This window comes from Vigna umbellata, chromosome 4 (assembly GCF_029865625.1).
Source record: "Vigna umbellata cultivar VRB3 chromosome 4, Vumbellata_1.0, whole genome shotgun sequence".
NCBI lineage: Eukaryota > Viridiplantae > Streptophyta > Magnoliopsida > Fabales > Fabaceae > Vigna > Vigna umbellata.
Genome location: NC_142168.1, coordinates 19,272,097 through 19,297,360, shown reverse-complemented (window position 1 = coordinate 19,297,360; position 25,264 = coordinate 19,272,097). Strand labels below are relative to the sequence as shown.

The window sequence follows — 25,264 nt, the reverse complement described above, 5'->3', positions numbered from 1 at the left end:
AGTTTAAATCTACTTTTTTTACTAGTGAAAGATCAAATTATCAACTTATATAATTAAAAATAATAAATAATTATAATGTAAAATCTATGAAAAAATAATAAAAAACTAATAGAGTTTTTGTTGAAGTGAGTTCACCTTCAAACCGTTTCAACTTGTTTAACTGTGAGTTGGTTTAATCCGTACTTAAAATAATTGAATTTTTTCTAAGTTAACCCGATTCAAACTCATAGTTATGAGTTAATTTATTATTATTTTTTCTAAGTTAATTTTTTCTAAGTTAATCCGATTCAAACTCTAAGAGAAATCATTTTGACATTTTTAATTAAAGTTATTTTTATTATTTATTAAAAATATAAGTGGATTATCATAATTTAAAAATAATTTATAATAGTAAAATATTAGAATTAAACAAAAATAAGTATGATGCAGATAATATTTAACCCAATCTAGTTTCACTCATACATATAACATACTTTCCAAAATTAATTTATTAAGCATGGACCTTATAACATAGATGGCCATGCATTGTGCTAGAAGCAATATAATTATGCATCCCTGATGACTAACGCGTTGCATTTGACAAATTATTATAACTAACTCAAGGTTGGACTAGCTTATTATAACTCATTTTTTCAATGTCCTACCGTCTTCGGTATTTTAAAACTTTCATAAACTAAAGTGAAACAAATCACATTTCTTCTAGACCACAATTCTATTACTCTTCAAACTATATTATAATATATATTATATTTAATAGCTAGGGTAGTTTGTTCATATGACCATAATTAACAACCATAATAATGTGCTCCTCATTGATCAGGAGTATTGCGTGTGATATAAAGTATTTAATAAAATTTGATTTGCTGAATAAAGTGAAAAATGTCATAGTTAGGCAACAATATGCTTGGTTTTTCAAAGGTTGGTATGAATTGAAAACAAATAAACGAGAAAAGGGACAGAAATTGAAAAATAGTATCCTCGAAGACTTCCTTTGCTTTTGAATATTCTTAAAGAAAAAAATTGTGAGACTACAAAGCTAAAAATAGTTAAACTTGTCTTTTTCTACAGAGAAAAAGATGCTATTCTCCTTCTCAATTAGATTGCAGTCTTCGATCAAAATCTACATTGGTCCATACACGAAATATAACTAATCTATATTTTTTCTTTACTCAATCTTTTAACTTTATTTTATCATGTATTTCTTTGCCTTTTGCATCGTACACAAGGACAAAATGCACTCTAACCACTTTCTTGTACGTCCTATTGAAACACGATCACATCTCTCTCATTAATTAATCATGTAGACTTGGTTTGTTTGAATGAGTTTTTTCACACAAACTTATATGGAAAAAAATATTGAAAAAGACTTTCTTTTATGATTTAAAATTTACTTACACGAAAACTGATTCCTAAAAACCTTTCTCATGATTTTTCAAATGTTAATTTTAAATTATGCAAATTAAATAAAATCCCTAAAGCAAACATATATGATAATTATCCTAACTATGTCATTCGGAATCAAAACATTAACCTTCACCGTATAAGCGATAATGAGATTATAACCCCAAACGAGGATTTCAAATCATAGTCTGCAATGTTTGTTTCGTTATATAACTATAATATAACTAGATGGATTAGGATTGTTTAACCGTACCTAACACATAAAATAATTCTAATATAAGGTATTCGCTGCAACAGTGAATCTATGAGAGATATTTAACATTAATTTAAGGTTTCGTACTTTACTGCCTTATATAAACATATGAAGATTCCAAAATTTTCAATGGGGTTAAGTTGAATAGATCAAGTCAAAGGCAATGCTTCCAAGATGATTAACGAGTCGGTGTAAGCATGGTGAAAAAAAAACTATATATAGGGGTTCCATACATTGCTAACAGCACAACAAAACCATTTTTGAAGTTTTGAGAAAATGGGGTCTCCAATGGCCTCTGTTACTCTTACTCTTGTGTTGGCAATACTGTCTCTAAGCTTGCCATCTCAAACCTCTGCAGATGATAACTACCCCTATTCATCTCCTCCACCTACCCCTTACTACCACCACTCGCCACCACCATACCAATACTCACCACCCAAACATCCTTATCACTATCCTTTACCACCGCCAGTTTACAAGTACAAGTCACCACCACCGCCGGTTTATAAGTACAAATCTCCACCACCGCCGGTTTACAAGTACAAGTCTCCACCACCACCGGTTTATAAGTACAAGTCTCCACCCCCACCGGTTTACAAATATAAGTCTCCACCACCACCGGTTTATAAGTACAAGTCTCCACCACCACCGGTTTACAAGTATAAGTCTCCACCACCACCCTACAAGTATCCTTCTCCGCCACCACCACCATACAAGTACCCATCTCCTCCACCCCCAGTCTACAAATACAAGTCACCTCCACCACCCTACAAATACCCTTCTCCTCCACCTCCTCCATACAAGTACCCCTCTCCACCACCACCAGTTTACAAGTACAATTCTCCTCCTCCTCCTTACAAGTACCCATCTCCTCCACCACCACCATACAAGTACCCTTCTCCTCCACCCCCAGCTTACTATTACAAGTCTCCTCCACCACCATACGTCTATTCATCACCACCTCCCCCTCACCACTACTAGACACGATTTACTATACCACCCCATGGTAAGCTAAGCTTCGTATACAAAACCTCTATGCTTTCCATGTTCTTTCTATCAAGCTTTTTAAATCACAACTATAATAAAACTTCTACAATTTTGTAGTGCATAGCAATAACAACTATATTTTCTATTATCATGAAAGTATGAAATATTTAATTATCTATAGATATCATCTCACTGCTGCATTTGGACCCTTCCTTGAACATAATAATAAATTTAAAAAACAAAAAAACCTTAAATTTTGGACTTCTATGAATATCTTACAACAATCTTAACTTTTTATGTTCTACATTTACCATATACTTTTGTTTTTTTAATCTTTCCCTCCTTTTGTAGAGGTTATATGTTTTGTTTCGTTCATTTTTTTGTCCCTCTTCAATAGGTGTAGGAAAAAAACTTGTTATCGTTTTAGGATGCATTAGATATACCTAACGTGAAAACTTTCTCCACGAATTTTATGATAAAATAATGATATACGTGCATACGTGTGGCTTTTCAGGATCTGAAGAAGAACGTGTGCAAATAAAGGGGATGGATTGATGGAAGGAAGAAGCACCATAGGGTTTATACAGTGAAGAGAGGAACGTGTTTTACGAAAGTTGTGTTTATTTGGTTTCGCTTTCTTTTTTATTTTGTATTTTAAATATTCAATGTTTTTATGCACTGTTCTGATCTGATGATCCACGTGGTCTTTGCCCAGTTATTATATCATATAATAAATAAATGCCCTGATTTTTTTCACTTTCAAAATTTCCATTTAAATTTTCTATATATTTTGGTATAGTCTCCTCCAAGAGTTTCTCATGTAAGAAACTCGAACGTGAAAAGAAAATGACGCACCTCGTAGTTTCAGATTATTTTTCTGCAATCGATGTGACTGTAACAAATTATAGTAATTTGTTAACAAAGTAATTATTGTCATTTTACTATAAAAATAATTATACTTACAAGAATAAGTATTAGCAACATGACAAGCAGTGACATAACGGATGCCAATAAGAAATAGGTAAATATAAAAAAAAAATCTAAATATACTTTTACTCTAGTATAACTTGGACAGATTTTGATTACTGTAAAAATGGCTGTGTTTCATTTATTTAAATTTGGAATTCTTATTTTTGAATCTATAATATTATGTCAGACTTATTAACAGTTGTTATGTATCGAATTAAAAATCAACGACACCAGTACTGTAATTTGCTTGAGAACTACATTAAACTGCGCCAGATGTAGGAGAAATGCTGTTAATTACTGTAGCAACCTTCCAATCACTGCTGTTAAATTTTTATTCTTTCATATATAAATTTTGTCTATATATTCTTGCGTATGAAAAAAAAAATAGAATGATGTGGAATCTGAGATCTATCTCAATTACATGTTTCGGCTGGTCCGGGCGGACCCTGCAAAAACACACGAGCTTACTGTTGAAGGCAGACGACGAATACTGAGGCCGAACGGATGAATGGTCTCGAACGCCGGGCGGACGGTCTTTCACGAACGTCGGAAACGGGCGGACACTTTCAGCTGGATCCCACGAACCGAAGCAAGCTTCACTGGCGGGCGGCATCAATATGGACGATTACTTTGTGCTTCAAACCGGGCGGACGTCCTCCAATCCGGACGCTTGCTCTCTGCACCAAGCTGGACGGGCGTCCTCCACTCCTGGCGGATGATCCTTGCTCTCAGCTCCAAGCTGGGCGGGCGTCCTCCACTCCTGGCGGATGATCCTTGCTCTCAGCTCCAAGCTGGGCGGGCGTCCTCCCTCTCCTCGGCGCTGCTCCAACCTTCCAGTTGGGGAGGGGCCGGGTACCTGCTAAAGGCACTCCGACGCTCAAGTCAGTAATATGACAGAGCGATTGTGATGCGTGTATGCATCGTTATTCAAGTTAGTCCAGAGTTCATACCTGAGACCTTTATTTATAGTGAGTTGTAATGGGCTTTTACCTTTTGTGGGCCTGGGGACGGCCCAATAATACCTTAATCTTCGTTAAGGACTTTAATGTGTCACTAGCATTTAACCGTGTAGTCAGCAAAGTGCGCCGGTTGGGAATGATAGTCGGTCAGGGATGTTACCCTAGGTGGGCGTCCAGCTCTTGGGCGGACGTCCTCCTCTGGGCGGACGCCCCACATTGGGCGGACGCTCCTCATTGGGCGGACGTGCTCCTCATTGGGCAGACGTTCCGCACTGGCGGACGCTCCGCATTGGCGGACGCTCCACTTCTCGGATGGTTGGCCGCTCGTTCGGTCCTGATTCCTGGGCGGACGTTCTTGGACGGTCGTCCGGTTTCTAAGGACGGTCGATCCTAGACTATTTGGCGGACGTCCGGATTACCGGACGGGCGTGTCCTAAGCTGGGAGGACCTATCAGTACATAAGCCCCCGAAGCCCGAGCATAATTTTATTGTGCGAAGGGGTTGTCCGTGCCTGGATGGGCGTCTTTTTGGAAAACCGCTGGATCCATGCAAACTCGGACCAATGTTTATTTGGCGTTCGGTCTTGATTGCCATCTTAGGGCGGACGTCCAAATGGCTGGACGCCCGTTCTGTTTTCCATTTTTGGGCGGTCATTTCACTCTGGACGGACGTTCCATCTTGGACGTCCCTTTGAGTGATCGGACGCTCATGCGGACGTCCGGTTCTTGTGTTATGCGAGTCGTCCAGGGTGGGCGCTCGACTTTGGTACTCAACAGGGGTGAACGCTCGGCCTTGTGGCGCTTGAGCGGCCTTGGTCCTGATTGCCATTTTGGGAGGCGGCCTTGTTAACCGCTCGCTCGGTCTATGCTGGGAGGACTTATCAGTACACATATAAAACAAATTTATAATATATAGATGATGTAAATCAATAGTTAAAGATTAATTAGGTTAAAATTTATATCTTAAGATAATATTATAATTTATTGTACCCAAATCTGTTATTTATTAAATCTCTCGTATCATTATGATTACTGAACCAATTACTAATATTTAGTCTTGAGAATGTATTGAAGATTTATATCAAATAAAAGGAATTTATAATATATAAATGAATATATAATTTATCTTATAAAGATGATAATTACAAGATATTTCTCACAATTTCGGACATAAAATTCATTGTAACAGATTATATCCCTGCTGATAAATTGATATGATAGGTTATCGCTTTCTTGTGATCGTTTATAAACAACTTTGATGGAAGTCCAATAGACAACATATGTTTTTTGAAAACTCTTGTATTGTTCTTTGTTCAGTCACAACCACTTTGACTTGATTCATGATATCGAAATCGTGACATGTTATTATACAAATTCTGTTAATAAATTTGGGAGGAAACCGTTGGAGAAAATTGTTCAAAAATTGGAATGAGAGGTGCAGGTGATGTGTTCCTAAATAAGGAAGGAAAACCACTTAAATTTAAGTACTTCGAAAAATGTCACTAGTGCAATATAGATGTACACCATTTTAAAATGCTTATAAACCATTTTTTATTTCAAGATTTTTTTTTCACCATAAAAAATAGATATTTAATATAAACTTTTCATATTGCACATCTGTAGACGATTTTAAAATTAAAAAAAAATTATTAATGTGAACTTTTAAAAACCGACCCAAATTAGTTTTTGATTAAATTGATGTTCATTTATAATTAACTTTTAAATTAATTTTTAGTTATAATAATTTAATGCCATTGATTTTAATACACTTTTATTTTAATTTGTGTTTAAATTAATAAGTTAAATTGACATTAAATAAAATATATTTTTAATATTATGCTCATTTTAATTTTTATTTAAATTAATATAAATTAATATTTTGAAATTTTAATAAGAGATGATTAGCCCGGTCAAAATGAGTTATTTGATCCAACCCGGCCCGGTCTATCATGGTTGATCACTTAATGAGTCAACCCAACCCGATTCATTTATTTGCGAATTAGAAAAATTCGAACTCAATTCAACCCATTATGGGTTGGTGGGTAAACAGATTGACTCACTCAGTTCACTTAATTATAATTTTTTTTAAATAAAAAAAATTACAAACTTTCTATAATTCAAATCTAAACAAATTTCACTCTCAAATTTCACTTTCACTCCCAACATGGGATGTTTAATTAGTTTTGGAAATAGGAAACTTAAATAATTTTTTCAAACAAAAAATAATAATAAATATTTTTTATAAAATTAAAATTAAATTTTAAAAAAATAAATTAGGTAGGTGGTTGGTGGGCCAACCTAATCCACCACAGATTCAACTCGTAGATTTAAATAAGTTAGGTTGAAATTTGACCCGTATAAAGAAAAATATAATTTTTTTAAACTCAAGCCAGTTCAAACTTGTAGTAGACCGAGTTGGTCTGTGAATTATCATCCATTTTGACAACTATAAAGATGACAATGTGAATAATCATTCTCTTTTGACCTACTCTGGTCTATAAAAGACAAGTGAGATTGGGAAACTCTACATAAGAAATTAGGGCTAATTTATTTGACTTTTAAGTGTGACCTGTGGCTCACATAAGAAAGTATTTGGTTTGTAATTTTTTTCTTGAAAAATACTATACGTAAGATTTTAACAATTTTATTTTTATTTAATTAAAATAGTATAAATAATAATTTTATTAGTCAATTTCTTAAAGTAAGTGATACTCATAATTTTGTAATTTATAATTTTTAAATACAAGTTTATTTAAGATAGAAATTATTTTAAACTAGATTAAACGAGTAAGTTATATTAGTGATACTGAATTTTTGAAATTTAAGTTAAAGTAGATTATGTTGATCAAATGCGAGTCAGTTTGTTGTTGGTTCATGTAGATTGTGGTTTATGCAAAAGATGACCTTAAGTGATCTATCATGTTAAAATACTCAGTCTATCCCATATTTTTTAAAAAAAAACTGTAGGCCAATCAGTCATCTCTAATTTTAATAGAGAGAAGGGTGTAAAATTAAAGTCATTCCTATAGTACTATAAAAAGCTTTATTACCGCATTTTCTTTTATATAAAATATTTTGGTGGGAAATTCCAGCATATTTTCTTTTGAAAATTCTTGGCAAGAATTTCATTAGATTTTTCATATGAAATGAATTTATGGTGAAAATATTTCTGCATAAAATATGAATTAATCTTTTTTTTTGTATAAAATTATGCAAAAAAAAAGAAATATTAAAATTATCTACGAATTTACTTATATAACATGTAAGAGTAAAATTGATATTATTTTTCAATATTTATAGAATTATATTACGACCTTAACACGCAATGAGAAAACCACTAAAATCAGTGCTTATCAATAAGTTATAAAAGAGTCTTGACAAAATGTGGAGAGAGACTGTGCTTAAAAATTCTATTCCTCCTAAAAATTATAACCAATTGCAGATTATTGTCTAACTTGGAAACCAATGTAGGAATCACTCTTTGCAACTTAGGGTTTGTGCAGTTTGGCATCATGCGGGCTTGTCTGGTTAGAAAACACCAACTTCGAAAATATTAATGTAAATACAGAAAACGTCGTTGAGTTATAATAAAAGTATTAAACAAATCTTACATGTAAGCAAGAACGAAGTCTTCCTTTTCAAAGTTTGCAAATTGCATATACAGAGGCAATGTTACGCTAATAACAAATACTTATTATGAAGACTTTTGTGCATGAACTTTGCTCACATACTACAAAACTTAAACACTTAAATAAGATTGGTGTCCCTTTCCACAGAGAAAATAAGAGTAATGTCAACATTATCAACTCAGTGCATATTCTCCTCCTCAATTACAATGCAATCTCTCATCAAATTCTAATTGTCAATGTAATTTTTTCTTCAATTTTATGTTTGTTTTCTATTTTGCCTTGCTTTTCCACCACACAGTAACGTCAACTTTCGTGCAACATTGAAATCATTTTAGTATTATTTTTCAATCAACAATCCATATTAATTAGCTTGCAGCTTACAAGAAACTACAATCAACAAGATTTAAGAGGGATATTATTTGTCCAAATTAACATTCACTAGTGCAGAAACGGCTTTTCACGTCCCCCAATAGACGTCCGTCCAACGAATCCCCAACGTATATAATTGACCGGTGGCATAATAGTAAATAAGTGGAACTATAGACGTCCGTCCGTGGTCGAGACGGACGTTTATAACATTATAGACGTCCGTCACAAGGGGACGGACGTTTTAAAGGCTGCCGTTGTCAATCTCTGAACGTCCGTCCTGGGTCGAGCTGGACGTTTATAACATTATAGACGTCCGTCACAAGGGGACGGACGTTTTTAAAGGCTGCCGTTGTCAATCCTTGAACGTCCGTCCTGGGTCGAGCTGGACGTTTATAGTATTATAGACGTCCGTCCCAAGGGCACGGACGTTTTATAGGCTAACGTTTTCAATCTCTGAACGTCCGTCCTGGGTCGAGCTGGACGTTTATAGTATTATAGACGTCCGTCGCATGGGCACGGACGTTTTATAGGCTAACGTTGTCATCCTCTGAACATCCGTCCTGGGTCGAGCTGGACGTTTATAATATTGGCTTGAGTCCTGGAACGTCCGTCCTGAGGTGAGCGGACGTCCGTGCGCGTGGCGAGTACGTTCATTAACCTCGAACGTCCGTCCTGGGAGAGCCCGAACGTCCGTCCTCAGAACGGACGTTCAGAGGACTGACAGAGTGGCTGGTGTACTAATTGATTTAAGTCCGCTGAACGTCCGTCCTGTGGGGCGCGGACGTCTATAATATTATAGACGTCCGCGCCCCAAAAGACGGACGTTCAGCGGACTTAAAGTAATTATTACCCCAGCCACTCTGTCAGTCCTCTGAACGTCCGTCCTGTGGGGCGCGGACGTCTATAATATTATAGACGTCCGCGCCCCACAGGACGGACGTTCAGCGGACTTAAAGTAATTATTACCCCAGCCACTCTGTCAGTCCTCTGAACGTCCGTTCTGAGGGGCGCGGACGTCTATAATATTATAGACGTCCGCGCCCCACAGGACGGACGTTCAGAGGACTGACATGGGTTGTTGAATCGTTTAGGTTTCATCAGAATTTTAGACGTCCGTCTTGGGACGGACGTTGATAAAATTATAGACGTCCGCGCCATGTGAACGGACGTTTAAAGCCCCGCGAAATTCAATTTTAAATTCATTACAACGTCATATTAGTGGTGGGCCGGACGTCTATAATATTATAGACGTCCGGCCCACGTGGGCCGGACGTCTATGATCATTAAAATGGGAAGCGCGAACCGAGACCATTCACTGTTCCTCTTCTTCCCCGCGAACGCCGACTCTGCTGCTGCGCCGTTGATATTCGAGGTTGGTTTTCTCACTTTTGGACCGTTTAAAATTACATTTAATCCGATTACATTGCTCTGTGATGAAATGTCTTTGATTTGAACCGATTAAAAATTGTTTTGGGTCCGTTTTTTTGCAGACTCTTGCGTGTTCTTGGGCGGCTTCCTTGACTCTTTTTGGACTGCGTGTTAGGCCGTTTACTCCTCCACTTCCCTCCTTCTCATTTGGAATCTACTTTTCAGGTTAGCTTGTTGGTTGAAAATTTTGTGTATGCATGTATGTGGATTTTGTGTATGGACGTTTTTGACTGTAAAATGTGTATTAGTTATGTTATTGTGTTAAACGATTAATGCGAAATGTGTATTAGTGTATGGACGTTTTTGACTGTTAAATTTTGTGTATGCATGTATGTGTTATTGTGTAAAATGTGTATTAGTTATTGCCATACATTGAGTGACACTTAGTTCCCGTTTGAAATTTAAGACAAACGATTAATCTTTTAATCGTTTGTGTTAAATTTTGAATTGTCCGATTGGACAGTTTGAGAAAATTAATTTTCATAATTTGCAATACCATGTCAATTGGAGTTTAAGGATAAGATTGATGAAATTTCGGTTCAGTACTTGTGTTGTTCTCCGGATGCATATTTGATTGTGGTCATCGTTGACTACTCTCATTTCGTGTATTTTGGAGACCAATGCGAAATGCTGCCGAAATTGTATCAATTTTATGACGTAGACTTCAATGCACGTGGCTGAGCAAATTATGAAAATTAATTTTTTTGAATGGGTAGGGCCTAACCTTGTGAGAGTTAAAACACTTGAACTGATGATTTTACGAACATAGTATGGATCGAAGATGGATGAACGAACGTCGCATGAGTGAAGAATATGACAAGGGTGTTTCGCAGTTCTTGCAATACGTTGAACAAAATGCTAAGTCTGTCAACGGGACATATTTTTGTCCTTGTGTGCGTTGTCTTAATCAAATACGCCAAGACTTAGGCAATGTGCGTGACCATCTATTCATGTACGGCATAATGAGGACTTATACCGTTTGGACTTGGCATGGAGAAGTACTTGAGCAGCCTACCACGTCACGAGGAACAAATTATGTGGAAGAATGGATGAGTGACCATTTAGAGGACATGATACGTGATGTCGGTGAAGATAATTTTGGAAGGGCTAATTTGTATGATACTCTTATTAATGATTCAGAGCAACCGTTGTTCCCAGGATGCTCAAACTTTACACGCTTGTCTTCAACTTTAAAGTTGTTTAGTTTAAAAGCAAGGAATGGATGGACCGATAAAAGTTTCACCGAGTTGTTGGAGTTGTTGAAGGAGATGCTTCCAGAAAATAATACTCTACCTATTCGTAATTACGAGGCCAAAAAAATTTTATGTCCAATGGGTCTTGAATATCAAAAGATACATGCTTGTCCTAATGATTGTGTTTTGTACACAAAGGAGTTTGCTTCGTTAAACTATTGTCCAACATGTGGTTTATCCCGTTTTAAAAAGAAATCTGACAGAGTCACTGGTAATGAAGGTAATGATGGTGCACCTGCTAAGGTCATGTAGTATTTGCCTATAATACCTAGGTTCAAACGTATGTTCTCTGTTAAAGAAGATGCAAAGAACCTTAAATGGCACTCTGACGAAAGAAAGTGCGATAATCTTCTTCGACACCCTGCTGATTCTCCACAATGGAAAAAGATTGATGACAAATTCCCTGAATTTGGTGCAGATCCAAGAAACTTAAGGCTTGCACTTGCAACTGATGGTATGAATCCTTATGGAAACTTAAGTAGCAAACACAGTTCGTGGCCAGTTATGTTGATGATTTACAATCTTTCTCCTTCGTTGTGCATGAAGAGAAAATATGTGATGTTGACCATGATGATATCGGGTCCTAGACAACCTGGAAATGACATTGATGTTTACTTAGCACCTTTAATTGATGATTTGAAATTGTTGTGGGAAGAAGGCATCGACGTGTTTGATTCACATGTTCAGGAACAGTTCCGTTTGCGTGCAATGTTGTTTTGCACTATAAATGATTTCCCAGCATATGGAAACTTGAGCGGTTATAGTGTTAAAGGTCATTTTGCATGTCCCATATGTGAAGAAAACACTAGTTACCTTCAGTTGAAGCATGGTCAGAAGACAGTATATACAAGACATCGAAAATTTCTTCCTCGTAATCATCCTTATCGTAGATTGAAAAAAGCATTTAATGGAAGTGCTGAGGATGAGGTTGTGTGCAGACCCCGGAATGGTCAAGAGGTGTACAACGAAGTCAAAAACATTGACATTGTGTTTGGAAAACATCATAAAAGTACCTCTGCAAAGAACATTTGGAAGAAACGATCTATTTTTTAAGCTTCCATATTGGTGTGAACTTGATGTTAGACATTGTATTGATGTGATGCACGTTGAAAAAAATGTTTGTGACAGTGTCATCGGAACTTTATTAAACGTCAAAGGGAAGAGCAAAGACGGAATAAAGGCAAGACAAGATTTGGCTGACATGGGAATCCGATCTGAGTTACATCCACAGATAATAGGAAGACGCACCTATCTGCCCCCAGCTTGTCACACACTTTCCAAAAAAGAAAAACAAAGTTTTTGTAACTGTTTAAGAAGTGTGAAGGTTCCGCAAGGTTATTCTTCAAATATTAGTAACCTTGTGTCTATGCAAGACTTAAAGCTAGTTGGTTTAAAGTCTCACGATTGTCATGTATTGATGCAACAATTGTTACCGGTTCTTATTCGAGGCATATTACCTCCTTCTGTTAGGGGTATTCTGACACGTCTGAGTTTTTTCTTTAATGCCATTTGCAAGAAAGTTGTTGACCCTCGAGGTTTAGATGAATTGGAAAATGAGGGAATAAGACTACTATGTCAATTGGAGATGTATTTTCCACCTTCCTTTTTTGACATCATGGTACATTTGATTGTTCATCTAGTCAGAGAAATTCGAATATGTGGGCCGGTCTTCTTAAGGTGGATGTACCCAGTTGAAAGATACATGAAGATCTTAAAGGGATATGTCAAGAATCAGTATAGACCAGAAGCTTCAATCATAGAGCGATACGTTGCAGAAGAAGCCATTGAATTTTGTTCAAGTTATATGCCATCTTGTGAACCCGTCGGTCTTCCCAAGAGCAAAAACGAAGGAAAATGTGAAGGTAAGGGTGTTCGAGGTGTGACAATTCAAAGTGTTAGCAGAAAACAAATTGACCAAGCTCATTTGTACGTCTTAAACAACACTGTTGATGTGATTCCTTACATTTCTGACCACGTTAATGAAATAAAGGCAGCAAACCCAAAAATGAGTGAAAAATGGCATCTTAATGAACATGTGAAAACCTTCTTGGGATGGTTTAAGAAAAAGGTGTATGCGACTCCACATGTTTCTGAAACTTTATTGAGGTTATCTCGTGGACCGAACACAGAGGTCATTACATATGGTGGGTACTATATAAACAATATTTCTTTTCAGACAAAGGTAGAAGATGACAAAAGCAGAGTTCAAAATAGTGGCGTCACACTACAAGCTGAGTCTGTGCACTTTGCTAGTTCTAAAGACAAAAATCCAATCACAGCATCCATCAGTTATTTTGGAATAATACAAGAAATATGGGAAGTTGATTACGTTACTTTTAGAGTACCAGTTTTCAAGTGTAAATGGGTTGATATAAATTCTGGTGTCATGATGGATGACCTTGGTTTCACATTGGTAGACTTGAACAAGATGAATTACACTGATGAACCATTTATCATGGCTAGTCAAGCAAGACAAATATTCTACGTAAGTGATCCATCGAATAACAAATGGTCAGTGGTTTTAGAAGGTAGAAACATGCATGGACATGATGATGACGATTCTCTTGATATACTTGAGACAACATCTGTTGCATGTAGACCCACTGAAGACCCAGTTGATGACGTTGCCGATGTAAAGCAAGCAATTCGTAGTGATCACAACGAAGGCATTTGGGAAAAAACAATTAATTAATAGGTTAATATTTTCACTTTTATTGACTTTATATGTATGTTCATCATAATTGAATTATTACTAACGTTGTCTAATTTTTCAGGTATGTCGGCCTCAGACTCAGGATCGGGAAAGAGCAGACGTGGACGAGGCGTCACCCGAATGGCAGATGTGACATCCGGACGCGTGGATGGTCAGAGGAGGCATGTTGACATTGACCCCAGATCAGGTCATCCATCAGGGCCAAATGCTGATAGGTTTAGGAGTTATCTGGGCAAGTTAGCAAAAAGTCATGTCTCTATCCTTCATGCATGTTGGGATGACGTCCCAGAGGTCGACAAGAACCTCTTATGGCAAGATGTTCAGGTATGTTTAGACTTCATGCAATTTGTGATATACTTATCTGTTAACTTTTCTCTTGGTAACAAGTTTTTTGTTTTAAACAGCAACATTTTGATATTCCAAACACATTGCAAATCAGAAGGAAAGTGTTATCGCATATAGCGATAAGATTTAGGGATTTCAAGACAAGGCTGACACGACTATATGTCTTTGGAGATAGACAACATGAAAATCCATCTCAGCATTATACCTTCACAGAGGAGGATTGGATGCAGTTTCGTGCATCTAGAGAGTCTGAAGAATGGAAGGTATGTTTCTTAAGATCATCTTTCATTGAGTTTTTATGATTTTAGACTTACTTATATACATGGTTTCACAGGATAAAAGGTTAGCCGCCCAAGAAAGACAAAGGCTAAACGACACACCCCACTTGTTATCACGAGGTGGATATGCAAAACTCGAGAAGAAACTGAGAAAGTCTAGAGTCGATGCCTTGGGACTTGAGTCGCCTGACCTAGCACCTACACCTGCTAGGTACGAGTTGTGGAAGGCTGCTCGGACTAAATCTGATGGGAACATGACATCTTCCTCAGCTGCCTTGATCTCACAGAGAATTGTAAGTTCAAATTTTAAGCAGTTATTTGATTGTGTATCTATCACAACATGTCTTCTAAGTAACTTGGTTTTTTTATGTGCAGGATGAGTTGGTTGAGCAGCAGACTCAGGGCACATTTGCTGGCCAAGGTAGGGACGACATTCTGACAACGGCCATTGGAAGGCCCGAGCACCCAGGACGTGTACGTGGAGTTCCAGGGGCGATTGGTCTTCGTGACTATTTTGGCCCTACACAGAAAACCCCCCAATCAATGAGTCAGGAGACACTGAGGCAGCTGGATCTTCAGTGGGAGGAAAGACTCAACCAAAGCATGAGATCAATGGAGCAACGATTCATGGATCAGCTACAAGAACAAAAACAAATACAAAGAGCGCTTGAAGAAAAGCTGCATTCCATGACGCAAGGCCACATGGGGGCCGATGAAACTCCCACAGCACCTCGTGTCAGCACTAGAGGATCATGCTCTGCTGTAGAACCCAATGAGTATAGCGGTCAATATGAGCTGTTGGTTGATGGGGATCCCCCACGCATTGTGGCTGTCGGACGAGTGCTTGAGGGAGGGGAGACCATTCATGGTGTTGCCATATTACCCCAGCACGTGCGTGTGACCATTGACGAGGTTCGGGATCCCCAGGCTCAGGTGCCTGTACCCACTCCAGAAATTAACTTTGTGGGGGAGGCCATAGGAACATTTATTGCCTGGCCTAGAGCATTGATCATGTCCCACATCGCGACTCCACAGGTATAATGTCTTTTTCCTTAGTATTTCTATGTTAATTGTCTTCATATAATTGTTTATAAAGCTTTGACGTAAATTCTTATCTTCAGTTCACACGTCCTCAGAAGCAGCCAATTCATGATACAGTCATACATGAAGATGATGACATGGCTGAAGCAGAGGATGATCCTATATCAAAGTTAGTGACAAAATTACCCAGATTGAAGAAAGCATCATTAGAACTATACTGGGATTTGAGGGTATTTGGTCTTCCCCCACATGTGCCAGTTTATATCACATTTTCTGATGCATTGGAGGTGATTGAGGGAGACAGGATGTTGAATATTTCCATCATTCAGCTGTGGTGCATGTAAGTTAGTCAATTTGGTCTTTGATATTACTTTTATTTACATTCTTATATAGTTTTCTAACGACTTAACTTTGTTGTTTTAGGTACATGGACACAATCGTTGTAGACCAAGGTCGGTCTTCCATGTACGGATTTGTTGAACCTCAGACCATTCAACCGTCTGGTAACACACTTCAAAACAGACAACATTATTTGCAAACATGGATGGATGAGTCCAAAAGAGACGTATACCTTGTGCCATACATTGACGGGTACGTGTTTTTATATGTGGTCAGTTTATTATTATAGTTTCCTTAATTAGTTGAATAACTATTTGTCCTTCGTGATAGGTCTCACTGGCAGCTGATGGTTATCATTCCCAAACAATGTAAAATTATATGGTTTTGTTCGTTGCACAGGAAGATGAAAAGTGACTTGAGAACCATGCTTCAAGGGTAAGTGTTTCTCCAAAAAATGACTTCAATTTGATGTTAACCTTCAACTTTTATGATAAAATAGTCATATTAATTATACTTTGTGTTTTCAATCTGTACAGAGTTATTGGTAAATCTCGTGGTCAATTGGTTCAAATTTTGTATCCAAAGGTTGTAAGTCATTTATAGTTTCTAATTCATTTATGTTATTGAATGATCTAAATTTTTAACTATTTAGTTTGTTATTTTAGTGTAACCAGCAAGTAGATTCATGGGAATGTGGCTTCTATGTGATGTGTTGGATTAAGACCATCATTCGAGCTGTCATTACAGATGACTGGAATGAGGTAATGATGTATACCTTCAATACATTACAAATCAAAATCATCTTCAACTATATATGAAACAATAATGAATCTTTCTTGAATTTTGCAGCGCTTCAAGACTACATCGCCTATTACAGAGGACACAATTAACCAGATAAGGCAGGAGTGGACCGCTTATCTTCTACAAAGATGGAGTTAGGAATAGTTATATTTCTTCTTGATTGAACATTGTTTGGTTTTAGTTTTATTTTTATGTTAATAGTTTGGTAGTGGATTGAACATTAAGTAGAATTTTGTTTATATAAAACGCATATTTATGTTATTGGAGAATTGTTCTGGGACATTTTTCTGTTTTTCAGGTGTGGTTCTATTGAAAAAACAAACAAATTTTTTAAAAAAAAACGCCCACTAGACGTCCGTTAGTGTACAGTCGGACGTCTATAGACGTCCGTCTGTGCACATACGGACGTCCCACCCCAGCCCTACACCAAAAGAACTCAGCAAGGTAGACGTCCGTCCTCAGACAGCAGCGGACGTTTATATGGACGTCCGTCCTCAGACAGCGGACGTTTATAATAAACGTCCGTGCTCAGGCAGCGGACGTTTATTATAAACGTCCGTCCTGAGGCAGCGGACGTTCATATAAACGTCCGTCCTGATGCAGCGGACGTTTATATAAACGTCCGTCCTCAGGCAGAGCGGACGTTCATATAGACGTCCGTCCTCAGGCAGCGGACGTTCATATAGACGTCCGTCGTGCCAGGACGGACGTCTGAGGGACGTCTACCGCATAGACGTCCGGCGTACGCCGGACGTCAAAAGGCCAAAATATCGGACGTAAAAAGCCGTTTCTGCACTAGTGATTAATTAATAATTTTTTAAAAAAAAATGAAGGTTGAAGATGAACTTTGGATAATTTAATCCTTTTCATATGTGTGTGAATATGTATATATCATTTCAATAATTTAGTAATTAAATATTATTTACTGTACAATATTAAATATGAAATTTGAATAAATTGGAGACATTTATAATTAAATATATATATTGTCACTTATATTGAAAAAAACCTTGTTATAAATTTTTATTCATTTTTTCCCTTTGTGATAGTATGTAGTTTTCTCCTTGCTCATCAATCTCCATCACTATCCCATTTTCTCTCTTTTTTGGTGGTGATTGTGTTGTGCTATTAACAAGACTACGAAGACTATACTCTTCCACTATAGGCTTTTATCTATGAAAAAAATTAATATTAATTATTTACTAAAATTATACAGGTAAAATTAGTTCCTTAGAATAAACGAATATACAGGTAAAATATATATTTGTATGTAATTATTACTTGTAACTTTTCAAATCTACGCATAAGTTTATACAGATTTATGCATAAAGAAGTTCATATAGACGGATTTGTAGCTAAATTCATACGAATTACAAATTACACTACAAGGAAAACAGAAGTTAACATCAGCCTAAAACTGACAAAAAAGAAACAAAAAACACCAAAACTAACATCTTATTGGCTGGCATCAACTAAATCCATGCTAAAAAAAGACGCTACAAATTTAATATTAATTTATTATAAAAAAAAATTGCATTGGTGTAACCCGCTTAAAATTTAAATATTTAATTATTTATAATTACATAGCGTCGATTAAACAGTTGCTTTTAATATGAAAAACAAAAAAAAGTTTAATTGTAGTGTCAGTCTACCGACACTACGAATAATTATATATATAATTAACTAAAACAACAGGGTCGGTTTTAAGATTAACTAAAAAAAAGTTTATAGTTTTATTACAAATAAAATATTTATTAATTTTTTAAATGCTAATAAAATAAAGTTGATAAAATTAAAATATATTTTTAAAAATTATAAAAAAATTAAATATCTAAATTTATGTTAAAAGTTTCTTTATTTCATTTTTCTAAATTCTAATTAAAACTCATTCTTTTACTAATAAAATTTACAATACATCATTTTAACAAAATCATATACAGAATAGAGATTAAACTATTAATAATTAAAATTTAGGAACTTCAAATTAGTTTGGATAATAATAAATTATATTAAAACACATTCCATCTTTGCATCTTTCTTTCCTTCCAAACTCCACTGCATCATACACTTGTTCTGCTTCCATTCACTGCACGTTTTGGATGGCTATTCAAGAGCACTTTGAGGTTGCCATCATGTGTCGGCAGAAATATGCAAATGATGTTTTGAAAAAATGTCAATGTTTGAGAGCAAACTTGTGATGAAGAGCCCACTTGTTTCAGGATGTAAGATTAATAAAGATAGTGACAGTGCAACGGTGGAGGATATTCACTTCAAATATAGATTGTGGGAAGCTTAATGTATCTGACTGCTACCTGGCCAAATATCATGTTTAGTTGAGTCTAAGTAGCATATAATGTTTAAACCTACTGAATTACACTTGCATGTGGCTAAAACAATCCTACAATATCTAAAAGAAAGTTCAAGTTATAGAATTTTTTATAGGTAGGAAACAATAGTGTAGAAAGGACCTTTAACGTTATACATATAATGTTCGATCATTGAAAATCTGATATAAAAAATGATCGGTGATATTTTTATAAATAAAACTTTATTATAGAAGTCAGTTCCTTCAGGATCAGACGTCGAATCCTCCTTTAGGCGTCCCCCCACAAATCAGACGTCAAATCCTTCTTTAGACGTCAGGACCCCAGATCAGACGTCAAAAAGGTCCGAAAATAACATCGGTGCCCCCCAAATCAGACTTCAAATCCACTACCAGAAGCTGTAAAATCAAAATTGAAAGGTCACTTTTGTAGACATTAGACGTCGAATATAGCAGGGTCCGTCGTCTAATACACATTAGACGACAGATCCTCTTTCCCATACGTCAATAAACTGCGAAAATATCCCAAAAGTAGTGCCAAAAGGGAATTCTTTTACCAATTAGACGTCGGATCTAGAGAGGGGCCGACGTCAAATACACATTTAAACCTCAAACACTCAAAATGCGAGCCTCACTTTCTTTCGCATTTTCGTTTGAGTTTTTTCTTCGTTCGTGTTCGACAGTATTAGTTTTCTTTCTCACTGTGTTCATCTTCAGGTAAGTTTTCATCCAATTTGCATCGTTTAAAATCACTTTGCACCGACTATATTACGTTTGGAACCATTATCTTTCATTTACATCGATTAAAATTCGTTTTCATTGGCCTTTGGTGCAGTTCTTGGGCGCATTCTAGGACAGCTACGACGACGATTTTCGAACTGTTTTTCTCCTCACCCTCACAGGGGCACCTGTCTACTCCGTCACCTTCACGGCGGCGAATTTTTTTTAAAAAAAGTCCATAAATTGACGTCTGTTGATTTTATGACGTATGTTGTTGACGTTAAGTGACGTCTGTTATAAATGCAACAGACGTGAATCAACATCTGTTCAAAGACAACATACATCAATTTACGTCTCCCACTATGACGTCAGACATTTAACACACGTCAAAAGCCTAAAATAACATACGTATTTTAGAAGCACGTATGATTATGTTTTCTCATTCACTTAAGGATAAGTGTCACGTATGTAAAAAAATACAACAAATTGTGATTCTTTCAAGTATAGAAATAGAGTTTATGGTTTTTGTCGCTAGTACATGTTAAGCAATATGGATGAAATTTTTTTTGAGATTTTTAACTCTCTTAAAATCATATTCTTATTATGCGTGATAATAGTTCAATTGTTAAATTTTCAAAAAGTCCAGTCATGGTAGAAATAAACATATGAAAGTGATATATTTTTTTAAAGAACCTTGTGAAAGATTAAGAAATTAAGCAAGAGTATATATTGTGGAACTCAGGAACAAAATGCAGATTCAATGACTAATGCCTTAAAATTTGAGACGTTACAAAATAAAGTAATTGCAGATAGTTAGTTAAGGGAGGGAATGAAACATTCTTTTATTATTTTGCTTCTGTTTTTAATAAATCCTAGTCAATAGGGATACATAATATAGGGATACATAATAGCTTCTATTTTGTTTGGCTATAATAGCTTCTATTTTGAAGCAATAAACACGGTTTTTTTGCATCAGTTTTTCTATATACAATTTCAAAGTATACATAAACCACAAGTGTGTAACAAAATCATCAGCATGAAACTTGTTAAAAAAAAATCATTTGCAATCAATAATAACAGCACCTTCAGGTGGGCGAGTTAAAACCCATGTACTATTAGCAAGTAAAGCATTGTACTCTGAACGCAAGGCATCAGACCAACCCGGCATCTATGTGACTTTGGATAGAGGTGTCAATTTAATCCATGGTTCCGGGGTCAGCTCTAACCCATTGAAAAAACCCTATTTTAAGAAGTCCCTCAAGTAGGGGGCCAGAAAAAAACTCCAACCCCAAAACTCCCTCTTAAGTGGGTTAGGGTCAAGGTTAAAGTGGGTTTAGTCCCATTGCAAAACTTTAATTAAATTTTAGAAACAATATAATTTATATATACATAATTTATTGTAATTTTGTTCTCTCTCTTTCTCTCTCATATATATTATATATATTAAATATTTATGAATCAAATTGGTCAAATAACCCATTAGAAAGATAAAAAAATGAGGTTTTATGTAAATTAAACTTGCTGATATAAAAAATTAATATTGAAAATTTACATTTTAATTTATAAACAGTCAATCAAGTACATAAATATGTTAATTAATTATAAACAATTCATTTAATATCTATCCGTTTTTCATTAATAATTTTCAGTTTATTCTTACATTTTTACTTATTTCTATACTACTCATACAACTTGTTCTATTGGTGGTTTGTTCTTTGACTAATGTGAATACTTTTATTTATATATATATATATATATATATATATATATATATATATATATATATAAAATACCTATAAAATAGAGAAGTAAAAATAAATTTTTTTCATAAATTAAAATTAGCTTAAACGTTATTATCTTATTAAATATATATTTTGATTAAAATAATTATCTTATTAATTTTATTCTGTTGGTAATATTTTGTAAATTAAATGTTATTATTTATTTAATTATTTTTGAAACTTATTGTTTTGATAAACTAAAATAATTATTTATAATAAAATTATTTATAAAGTTAATAAAAGTTATTTATATTATATTCTTTGCAATATAAGTTTCATGGATGATAGATATAATTATTTTGTATAAATACATTTTTTTATTATAGTAAATGATAAGTTGTAATTCAAATAAAGATCTCTAATATGAATTTGATGTTTCTAGTCTTAATTTGGTTTGTACAAATGCTTTTTTTTGAAAGAATTTAATTAGTAGTCACTTAAATTATTGGAGTTTTCTATTCCTTTGCCTTTCAATACGAGTTTTCTTTGAATTTTTGTTTTTTTACATTATCTTTTTGTTGTTTGTATTTTGGGCCAAATTAATTATTTGTTTAATTTTTGGCAGAAGAAATCTAGATTATTATAGGGGTGAAACAGTGTATGTGGAAAAATGGAATTGTTGTCGAAGATTAGAACTTCTAAAAAAAACAAAATATTATATCATAATTTAAATTCAATATATAGTTTATATATTTAAACAAGATTATTTATAGAATTTTAAGTACGAAAAATAAATATTTATTTTATATAATAAAAAAGATAATTAGGTAATTTTGGTCTATCAAATATAATTGAATTATTTTTAGAAATTATAACACTTAGATTTGCAACAAATTAGAATTAATTACACTTTTTCTTGTATTTAAAATAAAAAAAAATTCTAAAAAAAAGGCCTATGGGTTGACCCTAACCCACAGGACTTTTATAGATTTTTGGTCCTATAGACTTTTTCTATGAGGGGCTTTTTGGCCCTGTGGGCTTTTCTGGCCCTAACCCACGTGGGTCAGGACCAAACGATATTAAAGGGACCAAATTGACGAGTCTACTTGTGGGAATAGGAAGAACATTAGTTAAAAATATTTTGCATTTAAAATTGCATTTAATATTTTGCGAATTATTATGCACAGTTAAAGATTTTTGAAAGGGAAATCGATGAGACTTAGCAAGCATACAAGAGTGAGAAAATTAAAATGAAACTTTGTAGTGTATTCGATATCAGAAGAACGCATAACATGTTGCACAACGTGGTTAGATGCATGTCCTAGCCTATGGTGCCAAAGATGAAAAGAAGGAGATACATTAGTGTTATTTGATATAATAGATGATGAAGTCCATCTTTAAGTCTTGCTTTGACAAAAATCTTGTGAGTTGCATGAGATTTGACAAAGCAATGATAAGGAAAAATAAATTCATAGTACACATCATTATCCTTGGCAAATTTACAAATGTTGATAAGGTTCTTTGACAGTGAAGGAACATGTAAAAAAGATGAGAGATTTAAAATATGTGGAAGTTTAAAGGAGGCAGTGTCGTAATAGGAATGCATGTTCCATTACTTAGTTTCTGAGCCAATGTAGTTCTTGCTGAAAACTTGATCAGTGTTGGTCATGTGATATGTGATGAGAGAAGGATTGATAGTTGCATCAATAGGTGAAAGAAGACGTATTGGGGTTGTGGAAGCATAAAAAAGAAAGGGATAAAATTGTTATTTCATCAACACTATGGATATGTGGCAAGTAAAAGAGGGAGGTACATAAAGAAAAAACTTTCTTTTTTACACTTATAAGATGGTTAAAAAAATCAAATTGCCTCTTTTATACTTATTATTCCTTATTGTTATTATTTCTATTGTCGTTTCCGTTGTCGTTATCTTCTGTCTAAATATTGTGATATGAATGAATTAAGAAAAGTATTTTGAGTTATATAATTTCAAAGTCACCTTTAATTTTATGATTATGTAGTTTACAAGTTATTTTTTACATTACAAAAATTTTAAATTCTGTACTCTACTTTTCGATTGTATACTACATACTATACTTCCGAATTATCCATTTTTTTTTTGTGAAAAACTTATTTTTTAAATTATGCAATTCAAGAGTTATTCTACGAAAGAAAATGACTTTAGTATTACTATATTAAAAAAAATATTTTAAATTGTATAATCCAAAATTGTACAATTAAAAATTTTTGTATGTAAAAAATTATATTATAATTACACAGAAATAAAAATTCTTATCAATTTCCCAATGTAAAACTAACAAAAATTGAGATTATATAATTCAAAAGTAAAATATGAATTCCAAAGTATACGTAGAATCCAAAGTAAAATATCAATTTTCTTTTACTAGATTTTTATTTTTTTAAATATATTAATGGACATTAATTTTAAAACTTTAAAATATATTAAAAAAATTTAAAAATATTAATACCAATCTATTTTTAATGTTTAACGAAAGACGAAATCAATTAGTAAAAGAAATCTGATCTCGTTGCAAATTTTGAATATTTTTTGTTGGTGCATTAAATGTAGATGGTAAAAAATCGGCCCGACCCAAAAAAAGACGGGTTGGTATAGTATTTTTAACACGAAAGTCCGAACAAATTTAGTTCTTCAAGTCCGGCAGTTCGGTAACCAATCTCACAAGTCAGTCGAACAATCCAATAATATGTCTTCATTTAAAAATAAATTGAAATTACGTCGCGATACTTCAAATTACCGTAGTTCGCTTAAAATATGAAAGAGTATAGGTGTAGCCTGTTTCAGCTCTTCAACCTGGAATCAATCCGATATAATGTAAAAAATGAAAAATTTCAACCTATTATATGATATAATATGATCATGGAAGTGGTGGATATATATCTCAAAAAGGTGGTGGGTGGTGGTTGTACCCTATGGTCGAATGGCCTCGTTTCGATCTCCAAATTCATACACAATGAAGAAGAGGTCGTTAGGTCATATATGTGTAAAGGTCGAAAAATCGGTCTTAATAGTAAAGTACTTTTCCAGTTGTTAAGAATTGAGATTAAGAGTAAGTATCAATTAGTATAATTGATTGAGATTGGATCATAATTACAATTTCATTAATCTTAGACTCATCTTAAAAATTATAAATAGAGGTTAAAGGTAAGAGATAGGTAATCACATTATTTGTGAATTTGAGAATATTACTCTGACTCTTGTCCGGACTAATTACTGACTTAAGTATCGGAGTGTCTTTAGCTGGTACTCCATTCGATTTAGAGCGAACAGTGAAGAACTTGGACTAAACCAAAATAGATACTCGCACAACAAAGGAGAAAAATTGTGGAGACGTGTTTTGTGGAGTTATTCGACCCTACACCCGAAACATTTTGGCGCCCAACATGGGGCCCAGTGATTTAGAAAATCGAATGGTGACCACGAGAAATATGAACGCAGAGTACCCGACAGATCAGGATGCTTCACCAATGGATGGAAGAAATGCAACAACTTTATGAGGGGGAGTTGGCCGCCCTCAAAGCCGAGAATGTGGCAAGGGCCGCCAAGGAGAAAGCTAAAGTGGAAGAAGATAAGACCGATCATGCGGAATGGACGAAACAAAACTCTACCCCTGCCAGCACTAGTCAGGCTACCGACATGAAGGTTAGAGAAAGCGGGACAGAGACCATCCTAGAAGAGAGCACTATTGTAAGCAAG

The 25,264-nt window shown here is 34.9% G+C and overlaps 1 protein-coding gene and 1 pseudogene across 1 annotated transcript; both read left to right on the top strand.

The window, feature by feature from the left end:
- The first annotated feature begins 1,893 nt into the window (after window positions 1-1,893).
- On the top strand, window positions 1,894-3,397 carry LOC124838491 (uncharacterized). The gene is made up of 2 exons (XM_088111974.1): window positions 1,894-2,660; window positions 3,156-3,397. Exon 1 carries the CDS (start codon window positions 1,931-1,933, stop codon window positions 2,633-2,635), a length of 705 nt encoding a protein of 234 aa, XP_087968100.1. The 5' UTR covers window positions 1,894-1,930; the 3' UTR covers window positions 2,636-2,660; window positions 3,156-3,397.
- A 7,138-nt stretch (window positions 3,398-10,535) lies between these two features.
- Window positions 10,536-24,855, top strand: LOC148199462 (uncharacterized; annotated as a pseudogene).
- The last annotated feature ends 409 nt before the right edge of the window (window positions 24,856-25,264 follow it).

Excerpts from the sequence above, each read along its gene's own strand:
- LOC124838491 (XM_088111974.1), top strand. The coding sequence starts at position 1,931 with ATGGGGTCTCCAATGGCCTCTGTTACTCTTACTCTTGTGTTGGCAATA.